The 20,649-nt window shown below is 44.5% G+C and overlaps 1 protein-coding gene across 1 annotated transcript in view; it reads right to left on the reverse strand.

Annotated features, from left to right (window-relative positions):
• KCNJ3 (potassium inwardly rectifying channel subfamily J member 3) overlaps nt 1-9,374 on the reverse strand; it is a 143,999-nt gene extending 134,625 nt beyond the window's left edge. The window contains exon 1 of the mRNA XM_075284493.1: nt 8,335-9,374. Within this exon, the coding sequence (XP_075140594.1) occupies nt 8,335-9,006 (672 nt within the window). The 5' untranslated portion in view covers nt 9,007-9,374. The remainder of the gene's footprint in view (nt 1-8,334) is intronic.
• Between the last annotated feature and the right edge of the window lie 11,275 nt (nt 9,375-20,649).

A 20,649-nucleotide genomic window follows, 5' to 3' on the forward strand; every position in this document is an offset into this window, starting at 1 on the left:
CTGTGTCCGGATTATAAAACCCGGTTTCGCGGCGGAGAGTGCAAAACGCTCACTGCCGCGCACGGCCGGACAGCTTTCTCACCCATTCAAATGAATGGGTGAGAAAGTCTCCTGCAGGCTTCCATCTCCTGCATCTGTTTTATGCAGGAAACGGAAACCTGCAATAAGGACCGACGACGCAGATGTGAACGAGCCCTTAGTTGTAGGGGACGCCCCCTTGTCGTGGTTACAAATCTAGGTGTAAAGAGATCATTGGAGATATCTCTGTAGTGACCGCACAGATATATCCATAGATATCCACCCATTCCCTTAATTACTTTGCCCATAGATATGGCCTCCTTTTATACAGGTACCAAAACTAGTGCACAGTGGTCTGACCAGTGATGTGTATGGATCCAACACTATGTCTTTATCATGAGCCTCTATTCCTCTCTATTATTTTATGTGCCTTTGCAGCAGCTGCCTGGTACTGTTTGCTAAAGATCCACCAATATCTCTAAAACTATAGGGTATAAACTATTTTCTTCCATTCCTCTAACATCAATGGGACCTGGTAGTTGACGGACATCAAATATTCTGTGTTATCAGGTCATAGAAAGGAAGAACTACTACACTGTGCAATTTATAGCTCCTCATGGGCGGGGCTTGGCTTCTAATTTTACAGTTATTCTATCACAGTGTTGTGCACCATTCCCCTAAGTTCCTGAACTACTCATAGGGTGCCAGTCTTCATATCTTCTCTGGTGGCAGAGGGTGCACCTCATGTATGATGAAGCACATGACTCCTCATACATCAGGTGCACCCTCTGCCGGGTCATGCACTTGCGCCTTAGCAAAGTGAGCTGGTAAAAATGAGCATTAATCTAGCAGGGCTGAGGACCCCAGACCCTTTGTCAGTATAAATAGTTAATTTGTGCCCCATAGTGTCCTGTCTTCTCCTGGATTTTTACTTCCTATCGCCAACCCCCCCCCCCCCCCCCACATGCCCTTTTAGTAAGTACTTGCTTTACTTTTGTGCAACTTTGCATTGACTGTGGGGCATTACCAACACCCTGGGAAGCATAGTATCTCCGAGCGACTAAGCACGTAGTATGGCCGCGCACAGGGGGCCTAAATTATCCTTCGGATCCCTGAGAAATCTATCTCATTTTGCAAGAAATGTTTCTGACCTGAATCTTCTACCCTTGTTTCTATGGCCCTGTGTGAACTCAGCCTAATGGGACCGGTGCAGTGAGGAGCGAGTACCGCCTCGCTCACACACATTACCACAGCTCTGTCATTTGTGTCCATGTTATCTTAAGAAGGAATGACAGCCAAGGGAAGACGTTTGTGCAAAGGTTGTACACGTGAAGCGACTTACAGTAATGATATATTCTGTATACTGCAGCCACTAATAATGGTGTATTGGGCTGTGTTCACAACATGCAGAATGGGCTGCGTGTTTGGTGCAAAATGACCTTACATTCCTGGGGGGTGGGGGTTATAAGTCTCGAGAAGCCATGCCAATATTTACATTCCTCTATACTATTGCCCCCAGTCCCTCAGTCTTAACCAATTGCCCTCAATTCCCCATTAGCAAAATGCAGGGACGTAAGTAAAGGCTCACAAGTCAGAGGGCAGGGCTCATGAATTTACTGTGCACAGGGGGACCTGTGGCCTCCTTGGAGTATCTACGACCCCTATGGTGATATAAGCGACTAAGTGTTTCCAAAAAATAAAGTGCAACCAGTAAAAGTCTCCTACATTGTATAATGCAGCCTTGGCATGGGTTTCCGATGAACGGCCCTACAGCAAGGACCTATGCAGAGAAGGATCGGCACTTGTTTACACTGGTTGGTCTTTTTTTATAGGCCTATAAAGGTTCCTCATACAGTTTCATTGTTTATTTGCAACACATCCCAGTTTACACTATGTGATGTCAACAGATAATTTTTTTTTGTGCCACATGGCCAGTTATTGGGAGCAAGTGTTCCCAATAATTGGCTCGATCATGAGCTCAAGTAACAGGGTATTAAAGCCAGATTTCCCATTCTTTCAGGACGCCTCTTGTGGTAGCCTCCTAAACATTTGGGAGAGTCGGCAAGTTTGTGTAAAGTATATATTGCATTTGTGATATAACAGCACTCTATAGCAATGGGGCCGCCGCCAGTGATTGTTTTGGTGGTCTCCATATTGGACCCTGGAATTGTCATTTGCAACAGAAGGGAAGGGCTTGGGAACATTCAGTTGCAATTAATTGAGGCACCATAGACATTGGACTCTGCATGACCATCACTCCATGTATACTGCCCCTCCTCCTTGTACTCCATATACAATGCACTCCATATCTGGGGACCACAAGGCATTGCTTCCTAAAATAACAAAACCAGCACTATTAACAATATATTATAGTTTGGGGGCTTAGTGCAGATTTTGCATTGGGGCTCAGGAGCTTCCTGTTACCCCTCTGTCCATAACAGGCCCCGTTAATGTAGCAGAGCCAAGTCTGTCCTCTATCATCGGGGAACACCTTGCAAAATGAATGTCAGGAGACCTTTCTGCATCTTATAATTAAGCAAACCTTGTACATTGCAACGTGGGCGGACAGCGGGGTTCTCTAAAGCTTTCCTAATTGTGCTACCTCCCCATGCAGATAACGAAAAGGGCTTATTGCTCTTAAGACGCGCACTGTGTACAAGCACTTAATGATTTATTTGTGTGCGGAGCGCATCAAGCACTCAGGGAACGCACACAAATTTCGCTTATTTACAAAACCTTGCAAACAAAAAAGTCCTTCGGAAAATCTCAAGTGACAAAACTGTGAGCGCTGACAAATCAGGATCCCGTTTCCCCAAAATAATCTCCCCCCCCCCCTGTTTTTCCCATAATGCACCGCCCTTCAACCTTCTCTGCCACTTTGCCTCTCATTTAGGAATACACTGGAAGGCATGGATCATCTTTCAACCATAATGTGCACAGTGAACCTTATATAATGCTAAAAATAAACACTGGATAAGGGCTAAATGTAGCGAGCGTCGTCTAATTGTTAATTTACTTCCTTCTATCGGTGCGCTCGTAAGCCTGAACTTGCATCAGCCGCTTTTTATTTCCCAGAAGAGATCAGGCGTGACCAAAAGGGTTAAATAATCTGTGTCACTGTGGCTTCTGGAACAGACGTGAAGATTTTCATACTGTTGCGAGATGTCAATTGAATGTCCTTCCTGGAATCAAATTATCCTATGTGTGGTGGATGTGATGTATGTGATGCTATGTATAGGGTCTAATGGTTAATAATGGCAGGTCTGGGGGTTAACACTTGAATGTCCTAAGTGAACACGGACCCTATATATATGCTATAGGGTTAATCCATATAAGTATCAAGGGTCGTAATATATACTATGTACCAGTCCCCTATATTTTTTGTAGTCTTTGGGCCCCTTGCCGCACCCTCCTGGACCCACCACAGCTATGCCCCTGACTATGATATTTAAATCATATTTTATCCTTCACCTATAGATAAAACTGATAGATATAAGCAACATATAGAGTATATACTGAGGTTATTGCAGTAGCTTATAGGTTTATACATGTGCCTAGAAAAGGATACAAACTATCCTAAATAGGACCAGGCTGCAATCCTGCCATATTCAATAAATATATTCCCTATATCAATTTTTTTTTCGTGCCATTCCTCTGTTATTCCTCCGAGAAATGTATCAATTAAATAGATATTACCAGTTAGGGGTTGTCTTTACACAATCTGATCCTGTCCAATCCTAGCTCATATTGTCAGACTGTGTATGGACACACCTCAATAACAAGAAGAAGGGTGAAATGTGCATTCATACATTTCCAGGAGGGATAACAGAGGAACAGCACAATCCAAAGGTCTAAGAAAAAATGCTCCAAATTTGATATGGGTAATAGAAGAATTTGCTGAAACTGATGTCCCTGAGAGATGACAGGTCCTCTTTAAAGAATATATTTCAGTGTGGCAATGGGTTAATAATTAGTTTCAAAAATTGTAAACTTAGGAGTAAAGCTGAAGCCCCACGTTACAAAAATGCAGCATTTTACAGTACTTGCAAAGTGAATGGGATTCTGGCTAATCCCATCCACTCCACACATTGCAGAAAAAAGTCAGCAATGGAAATGTCCACGTTTTTGCAAATCGCAGCATGTCAATTATACCTGCGGAAATGCTTGCGTTTTTCTTATAGGTATAATAGGGGCAGAAAGTCCGCAGAGGAAAACGTAGTGAAAACGCAATGAAAAATACTGCAAAAAAACCACAAATTTTTCCAAGTGGGGAAATTGATATGCTGGTTTTGGTAACACTAACCTATCTATCTGCAGGGCTGGGGTGATATGCTGGTTCTGGTGACAGTAACCTATCTATCTGCAGGGCTGGGTTGATATGTTCGTTCTGGTGACACTAACCTATCTATCTGCAGGGCTGGGGTGATATGCTGGGTCTGGTGACACTAACCTATCTATCTGCAGGACTGGGGTGATATGCTGGTGCTGGTGACACTAACCTATCTATCTGCAGGGCTGGGGTGATATGCTGGTTCTGGTGATACTAACCTATCTATCTGCAGGGCTGGGGTGATATGCTGAGTCTGGTGACAGTAACCTATCTATCTGCAGGGCTGGGGTGATATGCTGGTTCTGGTGACAGTAACCTATCTATCTGCAGGGCTGGGGTGATATGCTGGGTCTGGTGACACTAACCTATCTATCTGCAGGACTGGGGTGATATGCTGGTGCTGGTGACACTAACCTATCTATCTGCAGGGCTGGGGTGATATGCTGGTTCTGGTGACACTAACCTATCTATCTGCAGGGCTGGGGTGATATGCTGGTTCAGGTGAACTAACCTATCTATCTGCAGGGCTGGGGTGATATGCTGGGTCTGGTGACACTAACCTATCTATCTGCAGGGCTGGGGTGATATGCTGGTTCAGGTGAACTAACCTATCTATCTGCAGGGCTGGGGTGATATGCTGGGTCTGGTGACACTAACCTATCTATCTGCAGTGCTGGGGTGATATGCTGGGTCTGGTGACACTAACCTATCTATCTGCAGGGCTGGGGTGATATGCTGGTTCTGGTGACACTAACCTATCTATCTGCAGGGCTGGGGTGATATGCTGGGTCTGGTGACACTAACCTATCTATCTGCAGTGCTGGGGTGATATGCTGGGTCTGGTGACAGTAACCTATCTATCTGCAGGGCTGGGGTGATATGCTGGTTCTGGTGACACTAACCTATCTATCTGCAGGGCTGGGGTGATATGCTGGTTCTGGTGACAGTAACCTATCTATCTGCAGGGCTGGGGTGATATGCTGGTTCTGGTGACACTGACCTACTAACCTACCTATCTGCAGGACTGGGGTGATATACAGGCGTCCGATGTCCCTACCCTATCTATCTGCAGGGCTGGGGTGATATACTGGGGTCTGGTGACACTAACCTATCTATCTGCAGGACTGGGGTGATATGCTGGTCCTGGTGACACTAACCTATCTATCTGCAGGGCTGAGGTGATATGCTGGTTCTGGTGACACTAACCTATCTATCTGCAGGGCTGGGGTGATGTGCTGGTTCTGGTGATACTAACGTATCTATCTGCAACGCTGGGTTGGTATTCTGGGTTTTGGTAACCGATTCCTGTTACACAGTGATCTCCTGTGCCCCTTCATTCCACTGATCAGCAGGGGTCCTGAAGGTCAGGTCCAGTCAAACATTAAGGGATATTTCTAGGGATACGCCATAATGTTTCTGTCCTATAGGCCCCCTTTGATTTTCTTTTCCTCCAAAAAGTTACAAAAACAATACAAATCAATAAATATAAAACTTCTACAAGCAGAAATGATTAAGGCCCTGCCACTGTACACGACAACTTCTACTGCCGGTAGCACAGACCTGAAGAGCCTGAAGCACTATGGGATAATTGTCTAGGACATCACGACATACATTGTGCAGTCACCTCCAAATTTTTCATCTATTCCTAGCCCAGGGCAGGACATACAGCAGGAGCCAGGTAGGCAAGCTGAGAAAATTGATAGTGCTTTATTTATTTAGTTATTGGTCTCTGAAGGTTCTCATGGTTTAGACCATTAAAGATGTTAAAATTGCCTTCAGGGCTGATAAAATTTTGGCCATCCCGGCCTTACTCAATGTGACGGATAATTGGGCAATTACAATGTTCCAGAATAAATGCAATAGCTACAAGAGTTCGAGGAGACTTCGGTGGAGATGGTAGAATGTTTTTGGTTGCGGTGTTGGTGGATGTGGTATGGCAGTATTCTTAAGATGACCATACATCGACAAACAGTTATTCCTTACGACCTCCCATATGTACACAGTATAGGCATCGGGCCCCCACAAATCAGGGGGGCCTTATACTGACCACATACAGGCCATAAGTCATACTAAGGGGGTAGTACACTATGTGTCAGGCAATATATCATGTGTAGGCAGAATAAGGGAGCAGTATTTGAGTCCCTCAGACATAACTTTGCTTGGATCCCAAAAAATGCCAAATTCATCCCTCAGTTTAGGTGGTTCTTGGCCTAATGTGCAATTGTTCTTCATAGTGAGAGGGGAATAAGCCACCTTAGGTGGATCATCTTTCCTTAGAACAAAAGGATTGAGCCTCAGCCTACTTTATTTCGCCATCACATGAGATTCAGGAGGCCCTCATGCACAATTGGTAGTCGGCGATCCCTTTGAAATCGTGAGGTTTGGCGGACCTTGCTCTAATGTGTAGGAGAACCTTAAGTCATGTAGACACATTGGTTAGCCAAACAAAGCCAAACTATATTGACTTTATGGTAGCCACAAGACCAAGTCCTTCTGTGGTTCTACCAAAGCGGACTTAGATCAGAGTAGACTTTTATGGGGCTCTAAGTTCTGATAAGTCTGGATCAATACTGTAGGGATTGTAGGGTTATAGGTTGGACTTGGTGGACTGATGTCTTTATCCAACCTCATCTACTATGTAACTATGTAACCGTTACGGATCTGGGTACAGCGGCCTAATTATGGCCGAATAATACCAGTCCTAAAGATGGCCATGTGATAGCCCCAATTGTTGGCCCAAACTCGTACCATGGGAAATCGATTCTACGATATCGTACCTTTGGGCCATCACAGGGCTTGGATTTGCTATGACAATACAGGGATACACCGGGATCTGACCTCACCATGTTGTTCCCAGCCTCTAATGTTCAGCGTGAATTAACAGTTTTCTGTACCGAAACCTGAACTGAAATGATCGGGATTGACAAAATAGATTTGTAGAGAGGATAAATGACAGGGATGGCACCGCAAATCAATACCGTCCTAGTCTGACCAAGTAAGAGGCGGCCAACAAACAAGGAGACTCCCGGGGATCATTATGCCAGGAAGTTATAGGAGAAAATAAATTTGTTGGTGTAACAGTGATGGATGAGCGACTAAATGAGCAGCCGGCTTAGTCTTTACTGCCGGGTCTAGATTAGCAAAGAAAATCAACCGGGGGTTTCTTAAAAGTAGCACACGCCATTAACCCCTGAGGTGTTGATAAATCAGGATATCTCGTTACTATGACAGCTCCATAATAAACCCGGCTGTAAAAGCATTTGCCTGGGAAATTTTAACCAGGCAACTTTAATAACGTTAGAGTACAAGTAAAGGTCAACCAGAAATGGCTGCTCAATCACGAGGATAACAAGAGTATGGTCTGGCCCATTAGTAACAAAAAGTGGGTACCGTAATTCTAACTTTCAGGTATAGACGCCTAAGTCATGGACAATGAAGAAGCCATCATTGATATAGTCAAGGGAATTGGATTGCAATTATAATTCAAGGGCCCTAAAAATAGCAGGCCTTTATGGAGCGCAGACTGGCACTGTGCAGCCCGCAGCTAGCCCCAAACACTGCCATAAATAAATCAACACCACCGGGCCTCCATTCCCATCTAGCCTGACATTCACTTCTGTCTTTTCGATTCTTATCTCGGATTCCGAGACACTCAGTAAAGATAAGATTTAGGTCATATTTTCCAGAAATAGAAAATTTAATTGCAGGTGTGAAAATCATAAGAAGAGACTGTGATATTATTTCGTGCGGGTTCTATTTTACAGCATTGCATTGTTTTTTTTGGAAGATCGTACAGGCCTCTAAACCATTTTACTTCGACCTACATGACAATGGACTGTCGTGGTGTGGTGGCTTCTCAAGATGACCAGATAACCCCACCACTAGGGTGGACCTAGGTCACATAACAATACCAATAGGTAACGGCACCCAATTATTTATTCCAGTTATCACATTATTCTAGACAAAATACAGTCATGGATACTTACTTTGAGCAATTTACAGCGGATTTGAGCAGATACCATATGGCTGTTTCGAAGGTTGCCCACTCTGAACATCAGGGTGAGTTTGCCATCTCTCATGGAAATGACCGCATGTTCACTGAACATTAAAGTTTCGGCTCTCTTTTTGGGTTGAGACATCTTTATGAACATGCAACCTATTAAAAAGGCATCGACGATGGAACCTAGGATGGACTGGAAAAGGAAGAGGATAATTCCTTCCGGGCACTTATCAGTAATGTACCTGAATCCGTAACCAATGGTGGCCTCAGTCTCAATGAAGAAGAGAAAGGCTGATGGAAAGTTGTAGACGTTAGCCACACAAGGTGTGTAGTTCTCATCATGTGCTTTATTGAGATCCCCTCTCATGTAGGCGATGACCCACCACATGGACGCCATAAAAAGCCAAGCTACAGTGTAAGTCAGAATAAAGATGAATAGATTCCACCGCCACTTAAGGTCCACCAGGGTGGTGAAGAGGTCAGAGAGGTATCTGCTGGTCTCACTACCCAGGTTGCCATGCTGGACGTTACATCGGCCGTTCTTCTCCACAAACCTCTGTCTTTTCTTCTTGGGGGCAGCTTGGTTAAATCCAGACCCACTGGACGAAGTGGTCACTACCTGATAATCGTCCCCAAATTTCCTTCGGAGTGCAGACATAATATGAAAAAAGCAACAACAGCCAGATTCAATGGATGTGCAAATCAGTGTCACTTTCTTATGTAGTTCCTTCTCCGGCTTTCCTTGTGTTTTTTCCTTCAATAGCTTTGATTTCTTCTATTGCTGGGAAAGTGATGGTCCCTACGCTCATCTACAAGCCACATAATCCAGGGACATCCATTCAGATCTCCTATCGAGCAAGATACAAAACTGATTTACTGTATCAATTTCTTCCTTCCTGAAGACAATACAAATGATATCATTATCTCATCCCCAGATCCCGATCCCTTTGGCTTTGGTTCTGCAGCAAAGCATCTCCTGCAGGGTTGATGTTGCTTAGAAGTTGGCATGCAGGAAGAAGAAAATTTTAAAAAAATAAAAAAAATAAACCAAAAAAATTAGCCAAAATTGGGGGGAAAAAATCGATGTAGCAACCTGATTGTTTTTTTCGCTGGGCAGGTGCAAGGAAGGAAGCTTCGCCTCTAAAGTATCACTGAACAAAATGCACAGGAGTTCAAGCGGAGGTCCAGCCTAGCAATCTCAGAGGCAATGTCCCCCCTCCCCCAAACTGAAGATCAGCAGAGCAGAACTGTTCTGTGCTTGCAATAATCTGAGGATGGAGCTCTGAGGTTGTCCTCTTCTTCCTCTTCTTCTTCTTCTTCTTCTTCTTCGTGCAACCCACTCTTGTTAGGGACAAAAGCACTAATGATGATCCTCACAGCTCAGGGTCTGCCTTTGGCTTTTTGGTGTCTTTTGTAAGATCCTCTGGAGTCTTAGACAGTGGTGAAGATGCTCAGGCGTAGGACTGGGATCAGGAGGAACGAGCTCCAGTCCATTTTCTTTTTGGGGGAGGTGATAGGATCATCATGGTTGTGGTGAGTGTGTGTTAGGCAGGATGGAGATAGTGTTGGTGTATGTGAGTGTATGTGTGTGTGTGTGTGATCAGCTGCAGGGATCTGTGGCTCCTCCTGTTCTTCTCTCCTTTCCACTCCCCATATATATACACTGAGCTTCCAGACTGCAGTGCCCAGCTCACAGGAGCACACAATAGGGCCGTCTCCGCTGCACGAACATAAACATCCTGATGGGCATTGCTTGCTATAGACATGCACGCCTGGTGACAGGTGTCATCACCTGCACTGGACAATCATTTCTTCCTATCCCCTCATTGCAAGTTTTTGGCCGCCCACTGTAAGCACTGTATTTATAACATGCAATGCTGCAGCACTGGGGGGTTTGCTGCAAAATGTAAGTTTGACAATTCACCCCCATACTGTGTGTTACTCTTCTGGAGCTGCCATTCACAGAGCATGGAGTGGGAGTGCTGTGGGAGTGTTGGGAAAATGAAGAGATTTTTAACCGTGTAAGTGCTTGTCTAGAGGAAAGATCCAGCTGTCACCCTTAAGACACAAGGATGAACCGTACAAGAGGCGTACGTCTTTGTGTGTGTGCGAGCGAGCGTGCAGAAATTGCTCAGAAATATTTCCTCGTGTTACCAATTCTTTACAGAGATTTATTAGTTGTAGCTGTGGCTGGGAAAGCTGGGTGACAAGGTAATCAATATGGATACCATTAAAATTCACTCAAGAACACTCACCCAGCTTTCCAAGTCCTCCGAATGTCAATGTAGTGATGCCGACTTTGGCCACTGCATGATCACTTTCTAGCCCTGTGACACTATTCACTATTGTAAGGGAATGGATTTGCGTCTTCTGCTTATAGTCACAAATAGATTGAGCACTGATTGACTTTTTGGATCCTAGAAGTCACAGTTCCAACACCCACGGGGTCACGGTGAGACTCCATTCACTTACATTACTGTAGGAGTCGCAGGGTAACATGGCGATCAGGAGTAGCGGCCAAAGTCACTGCATAGCCCTCGTCTTATTCTTCATATTCCGCATCTTTGCTCTTACAAGATCACATTGAATGAGCAATTTACGCCAGATTTCAGATCATGATGTATAACCAATTTATGCTAAAATTAGGAATTTTCTTGCCAAATCCAAAAATTACATGAAAATCGGGCATGGGCTCCGAGGAGAGCGAGGCTACTTTGAGACATTGTATTTACTCATTGTCAATGTAGTCATGTTGTTCACGTGAAACAAAACATCCGTGGCACAACTACCACCAAATTATGGTGCAGGTATTGGTTATGGCATCTACTTATAGTAGCCGTCAATCTGAGTAGGGCTGTTATGGGGCATATACATATCTGCAACCCCATTGCATGAAGAGGACGATTGTAGGAATTTCTGCAACACGCCTGAGACATATCAATATTTGGTTTGGCAATTTTTGCCACAATTTCAGGGAATAGGAAACATCACAGAATCCAGTTAGTTGTTTCAGGCAAGTGACCCAACACCAATCCTGATTGTGATTGTGAAGTTTTCTTGATCCCCTATCGGAATCCAATCTTTTCCGATCCCGATTGCTTAACCCTAGTCAATGCTTCTCTATGGGAAAAGTCACTTTTAGGGTTGAGCCGATCTTGAGATTTCAAAATCCAATTTCCGATCATTTTCCAGCCGATCCCGATCGTGAAATTTGCTCGATCGCCAATTGGAATCCAATCTTTTCCGATCCCGATCGATCAATCCTAGCTACCAAGGCTCATGGTCTTATGGCCAACTCACACATTGAGGTAAATTTAGAGGGTGACCTGGATGACTTTTAGCAGGCATTTACAACACTTCTTAAGCTGCTAATAACATTTTATGGGGTGGTGCCATAAAATTCACTTATGGCCTAGCCACCAGATAGGGGATCAGTGTCACATTGCTTGGCCCCCCACCACTGGGAGTTCTGAGGGACCCAGTGATTGAACCTCCAGTAATGTGACACTTACATACCATCCTGAGTATAGAAAATAAGTGTCTCTAATGGCACAAACCCTATAAAGGTGTTTTCCATATTATAAGGGATGGAACATCCACAGGACACTAGGCGACCCCATATGTTGGGAGAATAAGTGCCATCTAACTCAATTCAGTAAGAGTGCCAGTTCTACGATAGCAGACAGGTAGCGCCTTCCCTGCAACAGCAAAAATTTGATTTTCATGGCTTTGGCCAGGAGACCTGCATGGTTACGTTCACACTTTACTGTGGTTGTCAACCCTACTGAAGACCTGATGTACTAAAAACATCTACTAGAGTAATGAGTAAACCACAGTGAGAAGCCAAGTGTCATGTGTGTCCACCAATGGGAGAGTCAAGGTGACTTGTAGGGGGTGATCTATGGAGAAGACGGGCTAGACGCAGCAGCACATTGGCCGAGGAAGAGAGCAGGGTTAAGCAACCATATTGTCACCATCCAGGTGTCGGCAACTGCATGTTGGCACCGGTTAAGAAGTTTATGCAACTCTCTCAATGACGTTTATGTCAAAACAATTTCTTAAATTCTTCACATTCCGTAAGAAATTCTATTCTGGACCTGATTTTGGTTTAGCATTGCATAAGAAAGCAAAAAATGGCACAGCCAGATCTCACCAATCTTCCCACCAAAAATTCTGGGCCTAAAGCTAGATTAAGGACACCACAGAAGAATCTTGGTGTCTTCTGCCAATCCTTCATCTCTGACGTTCTTTTACCAATAGTACTTCTGTATGTTTCTCTTTTAAGGTTTTCTGTTTGTCCTGGTTTCTTCCAAAAATATCACTACAGGCTGCCACCACTTTTATGAACCAAGATGCAATACCAGTCCAGTACGGTATTGTTGTGGTAACCATATTGTACTTATTCTGGACAAGCCTTGAAAGACACAAGTTGAAATTTCAACATTTTACAAACTTTTATAGATCATGGGAAGAAGAATTGTGTTTTTGAAAGTTCTGGACTTCTTTTCTCCACCCATGGATCTTGGATTCTCATCAATCATGGTGAATGCCCAGTTGAAGGTGCAAGTAGGTGCACCTTCAACTGAGCATGGGTGCAGCCTACTTGTACACCACTTTACTCATCGGTGATATTTTTGCAGCTTCAGCATTTGCAGCTTCATCAGGCCCTGAATGGTTTCACCTCATGTTGTAGTAGAATATAATTGGACCTTCTGCCTCCTGATGTCATCTATGATGGATGAGCCAACATTGAGCTTCTGCGTAACTGTAGTGCAGAGTTTGCAGTGTTCACTTGCTCAATCTGATTCCTACTAATTCCATCAAATTCCTGACTCTATTTTAGGTTGGTTACTAGTTTGAGACATTTCTTCATTGCCTCCCTTGGTGGGGTTGAATGACAATGGATTGGCTAATGCTTTGTGTATCTTACGCTTTATGCCCATGGACATGTCCTACAAGTATTCTACTAGACAGCTAAGTAGATGAAGGTGTGTTAAAGACCATTTGCTTATATTGTGTCTATAGAGGGTTACGTCACGTGAGCATAGTCTATGGCCTATAAACAACTTGACCTGGTCACAGATATCCTCAGTCCTTACTGTCTGTGACCAATGTATTTATTGTTAGTACTTTGTATCTAGAAGTAGCTCTTTGTATCAGTATTGGCTCGGATAATGGCTGGATGTTTGGTTCATAAAGCTTTATTTATACTCTTCATCCCAGCACAAAGGGCTAGATCCAAGGCAGTGGCGTAACTACTGTGGTAGCAGTGGTAGCAGCTGCTACAGGGCCCGGGACATTAGGAGCCTGGCGACAGCCGCTACTGCTCTGGGTTTTTTTTTTTTAATAGGCCGTTACCGGCTGGAGTTACACCAGCCAGTAACTGGCCCTATATACTTACCAATCCTGGCAGGGGCCTAGGATCGTTAAGTGATGGTGTGGGCCCCACAAGCACTATTATACTCGGGGGGGGGGGTCTTTTCGGACCCCCGAGTATAACGGAGGCCGGGGGTAGGTAAGATAACATAAAAAACTGTGTTACTTACCTCTCCAGGCTCCGGACAGGCTTCGGCCTACTTGCGTGACATCATATGACCCGCGACGCGTGGCCCTGGTCACTTGACGTCCCGGAAGATGGCCGACAGCAATGGAGAATGCAGGGGAGTCGGGAGATAGGTAAGTAACAGTGGTTTGTTATGTTTTTAACCCTCTGGGTCTCCGATTATTATACTCTGGGGTCTGAAAAGATCCCAGAATATAATAATTGTTAATGGGTGTCCTCTCTCCTGTAGAGTGTTGGCTCTTATGGGCAGGGTCCTCTCTCCTGTAGAGTGTTGGCTCTTATGGGCAGGGTCCTGTCTCCTGTAGAGTGTCAGATCTTATGGGCAGGCTCCTCTCTCCTGTAGAGTGTCATCTCTTATGGGCAGGCTCCTCTCTCCTGTAGAGTGTTGTCTCTTATGGGCAGGGTCCTCTCTCCTGTAGAGTGTAAGCTCTTATGGGCAGGGTCCTCTCTCCTGTAGAGTGTTGGCTCTTATGGGCAGGGTCCTGTCTCCTGTAGAGTATCATCTCTTATGGGCAGGCTCCTCTCTCCTGTAGAGTGTCATCTCTTATGGGCAGGCTCCTCTCTCCTGTAGAGTGTTGTCTCTTATGGGCAGGGTCCTCTCTCCTGTAGAGTGTAAGCTCTTATGGGCAGGGTCCTCTCTCCTGTAGAGTGTTGTCTCTTATGGGCAGGGTCCTCTCTCCTGTAGAGTGTAAGCTCTTATGGGCAGGGTCCTCTCTCCTGTAGAGTGTTGTCTCTTATGGGCAGGGTCCCCTCTCTTGTAGAGTGCCAGTTCTTGAGGACAAGTGCCTCTCTCTTTTTTTTTATCTCTTTTACAAAAGTTTTCAAATATTTCAAACATAATTTTTCAAATATTTTTTTTTGTCCATGCAAAAATGTTTCCATTCTATTAAAAGAAACAAGAATTTTCTAATAAACATTTCTCGATCTCCTACATACAAAACTCCCCTGAACAACCACCGGCCGGCAGCTCCCTCTTTAACCTTATTTCTTAATCCTCAAGTCACCAGGCAATCTTGCATGAAAAAATGAATCACTGAGGAAGTCATAGGGAACAAAGGGCAGACTAACATTTTGTTGCTGTTGGGCCTCGCACAAGCAGGAGGTTATCTCATTTATCATAATGCATCCAATCTGGTCAAATCTATTATATATTGCAGATAGATTATGTGGAGAAACAATGGAGGTCTTCAAGGTGTAATGTCAAACTCAGGGGTACAGCACAGACTTGTATTCTGCTCCGCGGCCTCTCTATGGCGACCTCATCATCAGGGGCACAAGGCATTACTGGGGGTCTTATCCCTCGTTCACATCTGTGCTGGTAATCTGTTCGTGGGAGTCCACATGGGGCCCTGTATTTGTTCCTGGTTTTATTTGATACAAGTAAGTCATCCATAATGTGCAGGTATTTGCCATTAGGTCATGCTCGGCTCAGTCGATGGCGAGCCGGTGTTAACTATTGCTCTGCAGCTGACGTGTTCCCAAGTAGCGTAGTTATTTATAGCGCTGGGGGTGCCCCTATTGATTGAGGAGGGGCTTGTACATACATTCACATTAAGAAATACATAAGAACAAATGACCTTTCAGAGCCCTGTACACAATAGTCCTCAGAAGTCAATAAAATATCATCGATGGCATTTAATAGCTACGACTGCCATTCATTACGTCTCCGCCGTGCAAACAGTGTACGGTAGATTGTTTCTACTATACATATGGCTGGATCGTAGAAGTAGAATCTAGAGGTAGCGTAGAGGAGTTTGTCATTTCGCTCACCGGGGTTGTGTTACTAGTGTATTGTGCTTAGTCCGGATTCACACAGAGCGGTAATGGTACAACAGAGAGCTGCACCATGGCAACACTGCATGTACACGGCCTGGAGTTTTGCAGAGGCGATAAAAATAGATCTGACATGCGGTTGTGTTGTGTCGCAGCGCTCGGTCATGTTGGAAGGATAAACATGTAGGTCGGACGGTGCAGTGGTCTGGTCATTCTTGGACCAACAGGACAGCAAGAAAGACCTGGCTATGGAGCGACTGAGAATGTGCGTCCACCAGCACTCAGCTGAGTAGGTGCACGTGCGCATTACTGTATACTTACCTCCAGGTGGCGCTATACTATGTAAGGGAGCTCTATAACTCTATAATAATAGAGGGCGCTCCCTTTAACATCATGCCAATTTTACCAGGTACAGTCTCTCAGCCAAGGACAACTGTTTTGATGTTCTTGCATCTCATCAGCTTGAGACTCTGTCTTCCTAATTACATCATGGAAGATAGACTTGCATATCCTCAGTCAGCGCCCTCTATTGGTGTGCATTCTTGAGGCACTGGCTTCCTAATTACATCATGGAAGTCACATTTGCATATTCTTCCCATGTCTATAATAATATGCAGAGACTTCTAGTTTTCTGTAGACTTCTTTGCAGCAGCCACTTCACTTACAGCACACTGATGATCACAGCGATCATGTCTATGTAGATAGTATATTATAGTATCTTTACATTTTACACCATTTGTATCATTCACATAGAATATAGGGTGAATTTCACCAAAGAGGGTAACAATGGACAAGTCCTCGCTGTCACTGTCCGGTTCCCGGGGCAATAATAAGTATATATTAATAAATATTGGAACGCACAGTTGCTATGGTTTCCACCCCCGTTAAAGTAGTCATTACTGGAGAAGTATATTAGTCTTTGCCTTGATAATAAAGCTGCTGTTTTAATTGGAGAATTATTCCTGAAGATTTTTTATTGCCTGTTGATGTTTTCCTATATCAGATGACAGTAAGTCTCCGTTCAGATGGGTGCAATGTGGCCGCAAGTCTCAGCCCGACCGCGGGTCTAATTCCCAAACTGACAGCACCGCAGATCCCTAAGATGTTGTTAGATCGGGTCATTGCATCAATGGTCGGTCTGGGATCACTCACAAGACTGGTGCAAATGGATATTCAGTCTTAAAATCAGATTTCTGATGTGCAGTAAATCACTAAAACAAGCCCCGCACACAGCGCTGCACCTCCCATGAGGCGACCTGAAGCGACCGCCAGGGCCCCGGGGAGGGCGGCATTTTGCTGACCTAAGCCAGTCCAGGACAAGCTGTCCTGGACTGGCTTAAGGTCACCGTCACTGAGCGGTGGATTGGGGAGGCCGCTGGAGCAGCGCTGCTCCAGCGGCCGCCCCTCACGCTCAGGCAGAGAGCTGGTCCTCTCCCTGCCTGCTCTCTGCCTGCTAAAGATGCTCGCTCCGCTAGGCCCCGCCCCTCCACTCAGCCCCGCCCCCTTCACCCGTCCCCTCCTCAGGGGGGGGGGGGCGGCTTTCTGACATCTGCCTCAGGTAGCAGAAACCCATGGTTCACCCCTGCCCGTACAGACATCTATCAGCAAAGAATGCCGGGCGATTTCAGATCCGAAGCTTGCAAAGTGGTGAATGCAGCTCTTGTGAATAAAGTTTGTCTCTGCACATAACGACCTTGTTCATTTAATGCTGACAACAACTATACACATGTATACAAGGATAGTACTTGTTGTCGATTTACTACTACATATCCGGAAGGAATAACAGGGGATCAAAACAACAAAAAACTAACAAAACTAAATTGTTAAATTATCGTAATGCAAATATTTACCAAAATTGACATGTCAAGAATGTTATGGTCATATGTGGTGTGTATACAGGCGCCTGGTCTTCTCTAGGGCTGAGCAAACTGGTTTGTAACAGACTGGGTTCACTATGAATTTTCCAAAAATGTTGGGTTTGGCCAAGATCAAAATTTTTGTAGTTTGCCACCCATGAACAACTAATATATTTCTCTATATTTCTTATATGTCTCTTCAAACCCAATAGTATAATAAGCGGAGGCCATAAATAGATGAATATAACAGTCATGGTTGCGTTGTGGAAGGTCTTTGTCCTCTTCTGGCTTCTTCTGGCCTCCTGGATGATGTCTAAAGCCAGGTTCACATCACTATTTGGACTTCTGTTCGCGGAGTCCCCAAGCGGACTCCCTGAACGATGTTGGTGCACTCTACATGATCACAGACTCAATCAAGGTCCCGATGTTGTATTGAAGAGTATAGTAATAGTAGTACTGGTTGAAATAAAACAGCTGGTCGAGACTCGTGAATATTCCCGAGACGTATCTCCTGAGCTTTGGCCAATACTAATGTCAAGAGATGAACCAGAATTTGGATTCTCTAAGCCACAACCTGACTGTAGTCCATAATGTATGGAATCCCCTGATCTAAATCCTTAACCCCTGCAAGAGGTATCGACTTCTGCGGCAGGTCATGGTCCCAAAAATAGTAAAGGATTTGTCAGCTAGTACCACCAACAGTATGGTCAGGAATGGAACCAAGAATCACAAGAATACTGCAGGCCAAAGGGCAAGGTGGAAACATAGTGAGAAAAGGAGCCAAGAGTAAAAGACCTGGTACCAGAAGAACAATCCGATGGGGGAGAGAAGAGACAATACACACACAGGAACAAGGCCAAGGTCAGGACTTAGGTTCGTTAATAGTCAAACCAGTAAAAACAGCAGAGATTGAGAAAGGGGACAGGAATAAACCACCATCATTAGACATGGCATGGCAGGATATTCACCTGGTTGCACCTTCTTCAGGCACCTTAGCATCCCGACCAGGTTATGAAGTAGGAGCTAACCCATCAGGAGCCAAAGCCATTGTCTAGCCACCCAATGTTGTGGTCTACAAGAGTCATGGGCACTGTACTAGAACTGGATGAGGTGAGTAACAGTTTGGTGGCCGATTCTCTCTAATGTGAATTGTATTCTATTACATATGGTAGTAGCAGGCCGGAGTCAGGCAGGAGTCTGTCTTTGTTTGCAGCAGATTTTAGCACCAGCTATGTCTTTTTATCTCATCGGCACAGAACATACTGTACAATTTCTGTGTTCTTTTACACATTTTCTTCTAGCTATGTGTGGGAGAAGTATATTTAGCTCCAAATTGGGAGAATGCAGGTAAACCTTTTGTCAGTTTTTTTTTTTTTTTTAACAATTACAATTATACAGTTACAGCTGAATAAGGCCCATGGCCAAGTTCACACATTGCATTTTGTGATGGTTTTCCCTGTGCTTTTCTCTGCATACAGATATCACATAAACATCCCAATTGAGGATGGCACAGAAGCTTTGTAGAGATGAGCGAGTAGTATTAGATCGAGTAGGTATTCGATCGAATACTACGGTATTTGAAATACTCGTACTCAATCGAGTACCACTCGCTGTTCAAATGTAAAAGTTCGATGCAGAATCAGCCTTGATTGGCCGAATGCTATACAGTTGGCCAATCAACGCTGGTTCTTCTCCTACCTTTAGAAGTCTTCTCCGTGCAGCTTCCCCGTCTTCCGGCTCTTCATTCACTTTGCCAGGCATCGGGCCTGGGCTGAGCCGACTGCGCATGTCTGCTTGTAGTGCGGGCATGCACAGTCGGCTCTGCCCAGGCCCAATGCCTGGCAGAGTGAATGAAGAGCCGGAAGATGCCGCGGGAACGTTGCAAGGAGAAGACTGCTCGGAGGATCCAGCCCTCACTCACCCTCACTCGTGGACTTGGTAAGTATAATTTGATCGAACATTGCCTACCCTTGAAATGAGCATTCCCCCCCCCCCCCCATAGACTATAATAGGGTTCGATATTCGATTCGAGTAGTCGAATATTGAGGGGCTACTCGAAACGAATATCGAACCTCGAACATTTTACTGTTCGCTCATCTCTAAAGCTTTGCTCCAACAAGAGGGGCGGTGCTACCATACAAGGCACTCGGTCTGACTGTTACAGTCCCAATGAGTACAAGACTTGGAGGTTATTAGTCACAAATAGATTCAATACTTGGTGGTTGCACGTTCTCTTAAAGGCACAGAGCTTAGCTGTTGTAATCTCAAAACAAGAACACAGTATATTGGCTACAACCTCTAACAGGCACACAATGTCATGGATAGAGTTTTTCTTAAAAGGCACATTGGGTAATGGTTGCAGTCTGACTGTGGCTTGGAGCACACCCATCGGCTCACAAAGAGGCGCTGGCCCTACAGATCCAGATGACCGAATAACCATAGGAATCCAGGTTAGGTTAACACATCCGTAGGCTCTGGTCACTGGTTTTCTCCAGAGCTTCCCTTACCACCAAGGTTCAACAAAGATGACCATGATGACCTTGGAGTCTGGGTTTTTGGACACGTTTGGGCCAAGAAATGTGGATGATATATGGACTGGAATCTTGGGAACATATTTGGACATATGTGTGCAGGAAGCATTACCAGTCTATAAATGTGATTTTATAACCGTTTTGTCTAATATTTGAAAACATTTTGGTTTGTCATTTTTTTCTAATACTAAAATTTGAACAAATTTTGCTCAATAATCATTCTCACTGCAAATTAAACAAAAATTTTGTGGTTCGCATTATATTTTCTTTCCGAAATGACAAAGTAGTAAAATGTTCTCCATCTAAACGAGATAAAAAAAAAAAGAAAATCAGCTTGTAAATAAAAAACGACGAGACGCGATGAATAGGCTGCTGGATAAGTGGTGTTAAAAAATGCAAGGTTTCACGAAGCAACAATCTATTTATATTGTAGTATCTCTTTAATAGTCAATTAGGATGACACTAGATGTGCCAGGAGAAAAAAAAAATAAAGAAAACAATTTGCAAAAATAGAAAATGCGTTTTCAACCCGGCCTAAAAATACCCGCGCGGGATTTCTAATCAGAAAGCTTCAATTT

Source organism: Leptodactylus fuscus, chromosome 8 (assembly GCF_031893055.1).
Source record: "Leptodactylus fuscus isolate aLepFus1 chromosome 8, aLepFus1.hap2, whole genome shotgun sequence".
Lineage (NCBI taxonomy): Eukaryota > Metazoa > Chordata > Amphibia > Anura > Leptodactylidae > Leptodactylus > Leptodactylus fuscus.